Consider the following 11,203-nt stretch of genomic DNA (forward strand, 5'->3'; position numbering starts at 1 on the left):
TATGATGTCTTCTATTGCATTTATGTCTAGCTTTGTCAAGAAAATTTTTGCAAGATGGTTCAAAAGTTGATTTATTTTGAATTCTTCATCATCACACAGGTAACTGTCCTAACAACTAGACGCATTTTAGAAAGAGTCTCTTTCTATTATCTTTCTCGAAGAATGGCATGGAAACTTCTTAAAGGTACAGTGTATATATTGTGCTTGTTCTTTCAAATTATTTCTAGATGATACTTCTTTTCTTTCAAAAATAAAATAAAATGTTTAACACATACACTTACATGCATTTTATTTATGTGTGATTTTCATGATCAGATGTTCCTGCATCAGCTACTCGCAAGGCTGCAAGAAAAATGCCAACTCTTGTCTACTTCCTCTCTGTGACCAGAACAACATTCAGAGGTTAAAGAGTTTAAGAATTAACTTTTTTCGAGTAATATTAACTAATTTTTTTAAAATATTTTTTATTTTAAAATTTTAAACCGTAAATTATAAAAAGTTCTCTAAAAAAAATTAAATTTTATAATTAAAAAAAGATGGAAACTCAGGTGCAGTCGACTTCACGTGAAGTTGATACTTGAGAGCCGTTAGATGATTTGACTGATTTGACTAAATTTTCATCTAACGGCTCTCAGATATCAACTTCACGTGAAGTCAACTTCACCTGAGTTTTCACCTTAAAAAAATATTAATATTAGGTGAAAACTCAGGTGCAGTCGACTTCATATGAAATTGATAACTGAGAGCCGTTAGATTATTTGACTGATTTGACTAAATTTTCATCTAACAGCTCTCAACTATCAATTTCACGTGAAGTCGACTGCACCTGGGTTTCCACCTTAATATTAACTAATTAAAAATTAATTCTCTGTATTTATTTAAGGTTAAATTAGGCCATGAACTAATTTTTTTCTTAATAACTAGTATATTATAATGTTAATAGCACCAATTAAGTGACTAGTATATTCTAATGTTTGATTAATTGAATTGTTTACTTAAACTATTATGTGCTAATAGTGTTTGTGACTTTGTGGTAGGGTACATACTTGGAGTTGCAGCATCATGGATTGTCCAAATAGGAAGCAAATTATGTCAATTTGGTATTTCTATGTGCCCATGCAAGAAAGTAAATGATAATAACATTGAAAAATGTGAGAAAATTAGACAACTGAAGCAGAAGGTTTTTGTGGCAACAGTAAAGTGTAGTGCCTCTCTTGTTTTTGCCTCTATTGGGGCTGGAATTGGTGCTACCCTCTTTAAACCTTCAACTGGCCAGTGGATTGGTAAGATTATTATCAACACTAAAAAGCATGCAATTCAATTAGAAAATCAATTTTCGCTAATATCAAATTAGTTTTTTTAATTTTTTTAATCTTAAATTTTAAATCCTAACCCTAATATAAATCCCTGTCTATACTTATTCTTTTTGTAAATAATAAATGTAAGTAAGTTAAATTAGCTATTTGAGTGTCTTATGAGAAATTAACTTAAATAATGTTAAACAACTCATTTGACTTGTATGCGAAAATTATTATTTTAACTTATCTAACTTTTTTAAAACTAAAATAATTCGCATGTGTTATTTCGAAAACCAAAAGCTTGGTTTGATAAAAGTTTTTGATGAGATGTTTATACTTTTTAAAATCACAAACATTTCGTTGTATTTGATAAATAAAAAAGACCACGTATTTGTACTAACATTTTTTAAAAATTAAAGATACTTTTAAAAATACTTAAGGTAAAATTTTTTAAAATTGTCTTGTGTTCTTATTAAAATTAATAATCTAATATAATATCATATATTAATAAATATCTAAATTTATTTTTATTTTTATATTTATTATGATTTTTTTTAATTTTAAAATTTATTTTATGAAATATAATTATTATTGCTTGCACTTATTAAGAATTATTTTGGTAAAATATAACTACTACAATGTTTAAAAAACTATTTTTCAAAAACTAACCTTGATAAATTATTTTCGAAAAATAAAATTTTACTAACCCAAGCCTAATTAAAATTTATAACCCTAACATTCTCACATTACCACTTGTGAATTGAATTTCTTTGATTCATACAATGATGATTTTCTATTATTTTCCGTTTCCCTATAGTTTTAAATATGACCCCTTTATTTTCAGGTTGTATTATTGGTGATTTAGCGGGACCAGTTATTGTAGCAGTTTGTGCTGACAAAGTTTTTCACTTAAATCTCAATTAATGTAGTCACAATTATTAATCGAAAGATCGATCTTTTTCCTGCTTAGAATAAATTTTGTGCATCATACAAAATTTATAGCATATGCTCCCCATATTTTATTAACATTTTTACAATTAATTTCTTTGGCATTGTTGATGCTAATGTAAGAGCACTTCTGTAGCATTCATGTAGACATGACCTTGTTATTGATTTCAATACACATTATTCATTGTGTTTATTTATAAAATGATTAGAACTTAAAAGTTAGTAACCAATAACTTATAAGAGACCTATAAATTTATTTAGATAGTATTTAGAAGAGAGATAGAGACTGAACTGAAACTGAAAAATTGGATTGACTGAAATAAGTTTTAGTATTGTATTTAGTGTAAAGTAAGAAACAGAGACTGAAATAAGAATAAAATTTTAATTTAATTTAACAAAGAATAAAGTTGAAATTAATTAATTAAAATAGAATATATTAGATATAAAATGTTATTAAAGTTTCAATCTCTATCCCCAAAAATTTCAGTCCCTATAGTAGCGTTTGTTTTGAAGTACTGAGACTCAGTATCATGTTTGTTGGTTTAGAGACTGGTACTAAATTTTCTGTCTCTGTCCCCAAAATTTCAGTATTTTAGTACCTCCAAAAAATAGAGACACATGGGACTAAAATTTTTAGAGATAAAGACCGAAATTTTAATAACATTTTATACCTAAAATACCCTTATTTCAATTAATTAATTCCAATTTTACCCTTTGTGCAAATTAAATTAGAGTTTTATTCTTGTTTCAATTTCTGTCTCCCACTTTGCACCAAACAGAATACTGAGATTTATTTCAATTTCTGTCTCTTAGTCTCTGTCTCTCAGTCTTAATCTTTCTGTCTCTGTCTCTCCACCAAACACTACCTATGTTCTTACTTTTTGAAAATACTTAACTACTAAAAATTTAAAGACAGAAACTGAAATTTTAATACCCGTCTTTAGATCAATAAATATAATACTGAATTCCAATTTTTTAGTCTCCGTTCCAGTATTTCAAAACAAATACTACCTTAAAATGAGAGAATCAACAACAACTTCATCTTTCTTATAAATTTTTCTATAATCTTGTTCAAATAACTCTATATTCGAACATTATCTTAAATCTTTAACCCTTATTATGTTGTTATATATGCATTATTATTCCGCTTCAGGACATAATGATAAGTGTCCTTTGATGAATACCAAAGGTCGGTCCCTTTGAATGTTTATTTAGATGTGAGAAGATAGTGTGTATACTCTTCAATGTTTCAAGTGTGACGCAATAATAATAATTCTAGATAACGCATAACTTTCGGTAGCGCACTAGTTTAATTACAATGTGGAACATGATGATGTTTCTGGAACTATTAGTTAACTAATTAATCTAAACAATTATCAAGCTTGAAAGATATATTAGTAATTCAAACTATATTTGGAGAGTTTCGTGAATTACCTAATTATTAATATGGTGACTAACAATTTAGATTATAATTTAATTTAGAAAAATTGCCGTCACACTTTAATATTAAATGTAAATTCATCTTTGGTATGTAGACACTTCACATATACCTGGCCTCCTTTGTATATTAAAAAGACTTTAAAATGATGTACATTTTTTCCTCATTAATTACAACACTCTCCAAAAAATTGTAAAAATAACTTGAGTATTGTTATTCACTTGAATGTATTTGTCATTATTTAATTATTTACACGTAATAATAGTATAATACTATTCACTTTAATTTTATGCACATAACACCATTCATATATATAAATATTTTTTCAAATATGCATGCATAGTGCTATTCTCATATATGTGTTACTATTATTTTTAGAGAAACTCTTTAGAACAAGTAATTTTTAGTAATTTTGGCCATCAACAACACAAATACTAAATTATCTTACCAAATTTTTTAATTCACGTCGTTTTTTTGTTGCATGTATGCACAAGACAGAATTCGAACTTCCAACACTTGTTTAAGTGTATTAGTAAATTAATTATTAAACCAACCCAATTTAATTATATGTATTCGTATTATTTATTATTCATCTATATATATGAGAACTATTCACATGCTACCAAGTGAATTATTATGAGATTCTGACTAATCTATACTTAACAGCGATAACATTAGTTGGAATTTATTTCGCTCAGATCTTGGCTAATAAAGGTGATATTAGTCCAATATCTAAGCCACATTTAGATATGTTAATCTAATTTGGTACGAAAAAGGAAACAGCTACTTGATAAAAATGTCCAATGTGTAATATTTGCAATGTTCTGAAAATCGGACTGGACCGATCGGTCCGATCGGTTTAATCGTAAATCAAATATTTTTACGGTTTGGTTTAATCTATAAAACTGCTAGTTACAAAATCGTTTAAAAATTACTGAATTGATCGAAAACCGATCAGTTGGATCGAACCAAGAGTCGGCCGGTTTTTCTAAAATGGTATTGTTTCGCGTTTTGGATAAAAAGAAAAAATGGGAAGCCTTTAGACGTTCAGTGCCTCCTCTCAACTCTCATTCTCTCAAGCAGCTCTCTTCCCCCAAAACAAAAATCCTAGCAAACTAGCAGTAGCCTCCACCGCCGCCGCAAGGAGGAAGACACTGTCGTTATCGTTCTTGAGCTCTCCAACTCCTGTTTACTCCAACTCCTCTCAACTTTCACTCTCTCAAACGAAGCTCTCTTCTCCCAAAAAGAAACCCTAGCTTACAGTAGCCTCCACCGCCGCGGCAAGGAGGGAGACAGTGTCGCTGTCCGTCGCGCCGTCGTCGTTCTTGAGCTCTCCAACCCCTATTCACTCCAATCACAGCTTCGTCGTCGAGCTTAGCGTTCGTCGTCTGGTCTACCTCTGCTCATCTGCGCTTCTGCTGCCGTCCATCGTCGTGCTTGTTGCCTAGTCGCCATCGTCCATCATGCTTAACCACTTTCTCACATACTCTGCCCAGATTGCTCAGATCGAAGAAGGCAATGGCTTCTCTACTCACTGCTAGTGCTTGTTCTTCTTTTTGTTTTATTTTTTTCAGCAATTATACGGATTAGTGAATGATTAATTGATTATTGATTAGCTCTGTTCACTGCTATTGTGATGTAATTGTTATGTGTCTTCTTTGCTGCTGTGCTCTGTTGACTGTTGTGCTGTGTTTTTGTTTTCAATTTAAATTTTTCTTTGAGAACTTAGTTTTTTCATGCTTGATAAATTGTGCCAATTATGTATTTCTTGAAATTGGTATGACTCTGTAGATTCTAAATAGTGTGCTTCATGTTTCTGATTTCGACAATTTGAGTTGTTTATGAAGCATAATTCACTGTTATTGCAAATGATTTGGGACCACTTTTGAGAAGTGTATGAAGCAGATTACTTGCTGTGTTTGGAGTTGTGTATTAATTAAATTGGTTAATTTATTATTTGGGTCATGTTACAACTTGTAGTCAAAGAGAGTTTAAAGTTCCGATATTCACTAATTAGTTGGCAATGTTAATATTATTAATAATATTATTAGTAATACTAATCACAAAGTGGAGAGAAATTGTAGAATTTGTCACATGGGTTTAATTTGGAGAGTGATAGTTCTGAGTTTGATATTCCAATTGAATTGGGTTGTGCTGAGACATGGTTCAAGATTAAGGGAATTTGTGAGTATAAAATCCTATCTTTATTATTTCATTTTTTTCAATTGCAAAATTTAATTTTTGATATTTTTTAATGTTGAATTTGATTGATTATGTGGATATTTTAGACACTCTTTTGTTTATGATTCATGGAATTGAGAATTGGATTATTTGGTACTGTCCTATATGTATATTTATTTTATGTCTTGGTGCTAAGTCAACAAATATTCTCAATTACTTACCATTATGGTTTTCTTCTTGAATACAATTTTATTTTTCCAAAAGAAATCATAGAGAATTAGGGTTGTGAATTGTTTAACCGAGTGATGAGTGTAAAGTTGAAGATGATGATGACAAAAGTGTTCAGAAACATGTTTTAAGAGTGTTTTAAAAAAAATTGAATTTGTATTTTGATAAGATCATATGGTAGAAGATATTTTAAGATTTATATTAGATTATAATTATATTTTAGGATATATATTTATAATTTATTTATTATTTTATTTTAAAACGGTTTTTTCGATTGGATTACGGTTGAACCAATTAGACCAATAAATCAGTGAACCAGTGATTAGAACGGTTCGATGACCGGTCTGATTTTCTGAACCTTGCTTTTTTGATATGGTACGGTGAGCGAATATTTGACTTTAGAATAGGAATTTGTTTATTTACATATTGAATTGTTTATTATGATTAAATATTTCAAACTAAAAATATATAAATTGTTTATCTCATGTGAGTCATTGTGAATATACTTTTCGTTTTTATGGGACTAGAACTGAAATTAAAATACTTAATATTGTGTTTGGTGATAAGAGATTAAAATAAAAATTTCAAGTTTTAAAATATAAAATTTTAATCATTTCAATAATTCTAAAAAAAAAAAATATAGGGAACTAAAATTTTTTAAAAACGGAGATGAATTATTTTTTTTTTTATTTAAATACTCTTCTTTAATTTTTTAAATTTTAAATTTATTTTTCAATCTTTATATTTATCTTAAACCAAACATAATACTGAGATATAACTCAGTCCAATACGATTTACACTAAACATAATACAAAAATTTAATTTAATTTAATCTCTATCTTTTAATTTTTATCTCCAAATCTTTATTTATGAGTCTTAATCTCCCTTCCAAATCTTTATTTATGAGTCATAATCTTTATTTTTATGGATGATTTTTCTTTTTCGTATTTGAGTATTTTCACAGATATTTACGGTTATGGATCTCAATTGTCATCCCTAAATCTAACGTTGACGTTTATTAGTTAAAGGTTATTAGCTATTTTTTTAATAAATAAATAAATAGTATGAGGTCGCCTTATGTTAGTAAAAAGGTTATTAGCTATTTTATAATAAATAAATAAATAAGTTACCTAATAAACGTTAGTAGGTCGTTGGGGCTTGCACTAGCTAGGTGCTTTGTGACATAAGTCCAATAATAATTAAAGATAAATTCTTAAAAGTAGTGAATTAGGTGACAATAAGGAAGCTTCCTTTTTTTGGTTTTTTTTTTTAAATAAATAAATTAAATATTTTATTTCAAAAAATACATAATTTAGATATCAAAATCAGTCATTAAAATTAATCACCAATATATTTGTATATAAATATATATGTGGTTTAATTTATTTTCAATATATATTTGTATTCCAATATGTATTTTATATTGGTGGCTGACTTTGGTGGCTGATTTTAATGTATACATACCATAATTCTTAAAAAAAAAATCCCCTTTTTTGGTTGTTAATCAAAGAAAAAAAAAACCTTCCTTTTTTGGTTTGGTTTTCATTTACCACTAGATGCATGCATTGTCAATAATTTACCACGAGTCATTTATTATAGAGACAAATTACTTTCGGTTTCGCTACGTTACCAACAGCATATCTGTCAACTTCTGCCAACTTTTATTTATAATTGTGTTTTATAGAAGTGTGTTCGTAGATGTGTCTAATAAAAATGTCTTTTTATAGCTGTGTTTAATAGAAGTGTCTTTATAGATATATTTTCTAGATATGTCTTTATATATATGTATTTAAAATATATTAATTATTAGACACATCCACGAACACACTTCCATGAAACACAATTATAAATAAGAGTTGGCAGAAGTTGACAGATAATATGTTGGTAACCTATATTTTTTCAATTACTTAACATAATTAAAACCAAACACTTAAGACACACGCCAATGCTAATTTATATAGCTTTTAAAGAAGGTGACTATAATTTACTTCATATTTACTCCATCACTATATCATATATATTATTGTGACAAACATTCTAGTTAAATAATAAAAATTGTCTGTTCCCCTAATATGAAAATTGTTGGCTATATCCTTCATCCTCAACTAACTATCAACTATCAACCTAATCATAATTCATAACCACTAAATGGCATTGCAAGAAGCTTAAAAAATTCAATAATTAATTATTTTCATAAGGAGTGGCTCCCTTGTCCATGCAAACCCCAAACATTTTCCATAGTCAATCTCACCTCCACCCCTATATATAAGTATCCTCACATTCCCATTCTTCACTCACTTCCATTTTCCTCAGTTAACACTAACATATCCATATATAGCTCTTTAATTTTTCCCTTATTTGAAGCAAAAAATAACAAATACCCCAAATTACCCTTTTCGGTAATTCGGAGCTGGCAAACTCAGAGTCAAAGGCATGCCTAGGGCAATTAGGGGAAAGAAACAAAAGAGTGGTGAGGGACTTCTACAAAGCCTTAACCTCCAAAGACACACAAACACTTTATGGGCTTGTGGCTCAAGACTTGGAGTGGTGGTTCCATGGACCACCATGCCATCGCCACCACTTGGTTCCATGGCTGACTGGATCCTCACCATCGCCACCGTCTTTGGTTCCTGATCTCGTCGTAGGGTTCGGCTCAGTTGTTGTGGCCGAAGGGTACGACGAGACCAATTTAATCTGGTGGGTGCACGCATGGACCGTTAATGAAAATGGTGTCATCACTCAAGTTAGAGAATATGTGAACACTGCCCTAACAGTGACTCAACTTGGTGTTGCCACGTCACCATCACAGGCAGTGCAAAATGCCTCTAAATGCTTTAGCATTTGGAAAAGCACTCTTTCGGATGAGTCCGTACCTGGACTCATTCTAACAATTTAGTATTTTCAAAGGAAAAGTCTAGGGGCCAGCAACTTTGTTAAATTCTGGCCAGCATATAACTAGTAAAGAAAAGTGAGTCATTGGATGAAATCTCAAACCAATCTCACACCATTAAAACTATCATTGATAGCTATTTGATAGCTACAAATCATAAAAATTGCTGGCCCTATCATTCCTCATTTTCAAATGTTTGTTGGCATTTGAATACTAATTCGATTAATGTCGAAATCACTGTATATGATGCATGTTAATAATGGAAAACCCTTGTTAGGTTTTCAGAACTGAACATACTATGCTCTTTGCCAGCATAGTGTCATGTTGAAAATGTATTGAGTCATATAGGTACCAAATTAAAAGAGTGAGTGAGTAGTGAGTGTGATCTAGTCAGTTGTTTTAATATCTTATCTTATATGTTCTGTTTGATTCTAGTTATGGTCTTGTGGAAATTATGGGTGGTTATATATGCAATCACATTAATTAACCACGTCATATGCCACGTCCTATCATTTGTGGATGTAATGTCACCGTGCTTTGTTTGTATATATGTTTAGTTTTATTAGCTTTTCTTGATTAATAAATTCCAATGTAAAAATATATGGTTGCCAACAATGGTACACATAAAGTGTGTGTGTGTGTTTTTTTTTTTAATTTTAACCTTTAATTCGCCCATTAACCATTAGTGAATAAAAGAAATTCATCCTGTGTAAAAATTAATAGAGACCAATTTGTAGTATCACTCTTTTTCATATTTAAGTTGGAAGAATAAAAGAATAAGGTGAATTCTATCATACTTTCTTTAAAATAAAAGGTAAATTATCTCTTATAATGTATATATTGAAAGTGATTCACTAAATAAGTTTTATAAAGTGGAAGAGATCTTTACAAATGCAATTGATGGACTTAAAGGTAGAGAAGAGCTTATAGTCTGTGATAATAGAAGTCATAAAGACATTTGAAAAGATTTTTCAGATCCTCAAGTTATAAACACAGTTAAAGACATTGTTGTTGATGATGTTAAATACAAGTTTCAAGGGATGGTAGATTCGGATTCTCATGAAATTAAAGACATTGTTGTCGATGAGGTGGAGATCAAGTTGAATTCAATTGCAAACAATAGGATTTGCAAGATGAGTTGACAATTATGCACAAAAATTTAATCACTTTCATGAGACAAAAATTTTGTGGATAGTGAACTCCGAGCATAAGAGGGTGGATGAGGCGCAGTGGGTGTATGTTGAGGTTGGAAAGGAGTTGTGCCTATGTAACAAAGATTCTCCGTACGTCGGTAGTATAAATGTTACCACGTGTAACAAGCTAAATACGTATGCACCTTGTTGATGGGTTTGTGAGTTCATCACAAAGAAATTTTTTCGGTAATAATAGCCACCACCACCACCATAAACTAATGGTGCTAAACTAAATTTAAATAATCATAAAAAAAAAGAAAAATAAAAAATATATATCTAATTATTATAATTAATATTTAATTTAATTGTAATTATAAATACTATATATATCTCAAGGATAATTTACTTTTTATTTTAGAAACAGTACTGTAGCGTTTACCAAAAAATAATTGTCAAAAATCTCTGCCACTTTTGACGTCTCATTTCGAATTGAATTTAAAATTAGGTTTCAATAATAAAAATGAAGACTCACAAACTTTTTTTTTCTAAAATTAATGATTTATTTCGTTTATTGAAATGAAATGAAAATAATCATGGGTCCAGTATTTAGACAGCCAAAAGATGAATCTAACATGATTTTTTTAAAAATCTTATTGACACAAAATTATGATAATTTAATATCTATATTTTGTGCATATAGCAATTTATTAATTAACAATAAATTTTTAAATAAAATTTTAATTCGCTACAAATTAATTCTTATCTTATCGTAATGAAAGATACAATTAAAAATCAAAATCTCACAAACTTTAGTCCCTTAAAAAAGAAACTCCGAACTATATGCAGATAAAAAGAATAAAAAGAAAACATAAAAAAAATAATATATTAACCAACAAAATCGTTAATTTGAACGCATTTTATTCGTAAACCATAAATATATGGTGATCGTTACAGTTACACACTTGCACACGTATACTAAAAAAAATACTAACAATATCATATTGTGAAAATTCATATCAATTTTACGTAAAATTAATAAATAAAAATCGTTAAATAATTTAATTAAATTTTTATCTAATAATTTTCG

General features: G+C 29.1%; 1 protein-coding gene across 1 annotated transcript; it reads left to right on the forward strand.

Moving 5' to 3' along the window:
- LOC107644425 lies at window positions 8,468-9,598 on the forward strand (the record flags this gene model as incomplete). Its single annotated transcript, XM_021106875.1, has 1 exon — window positions 8,468-9,598. A coding segment is annotated over one exon (522 nt), but the record flags the coding sequence as incomplete, so codon positions are not given.

The sequence above is a fragment of the Arachis ipaensis genome, chromosome B01 (assembly GCF_000816755.2).
Source record: "Arachis ipaensis cultivar K30076 chromosome B01, Araip1.1, whole genome shotgun sequence".
NCBI classification, from domain to species: Eukaryota; Viridiplantae; Streptophyta; class Magnoliopsida; order Fabales; family Fabaceae; genus Arachis; species Arachis ipaensis.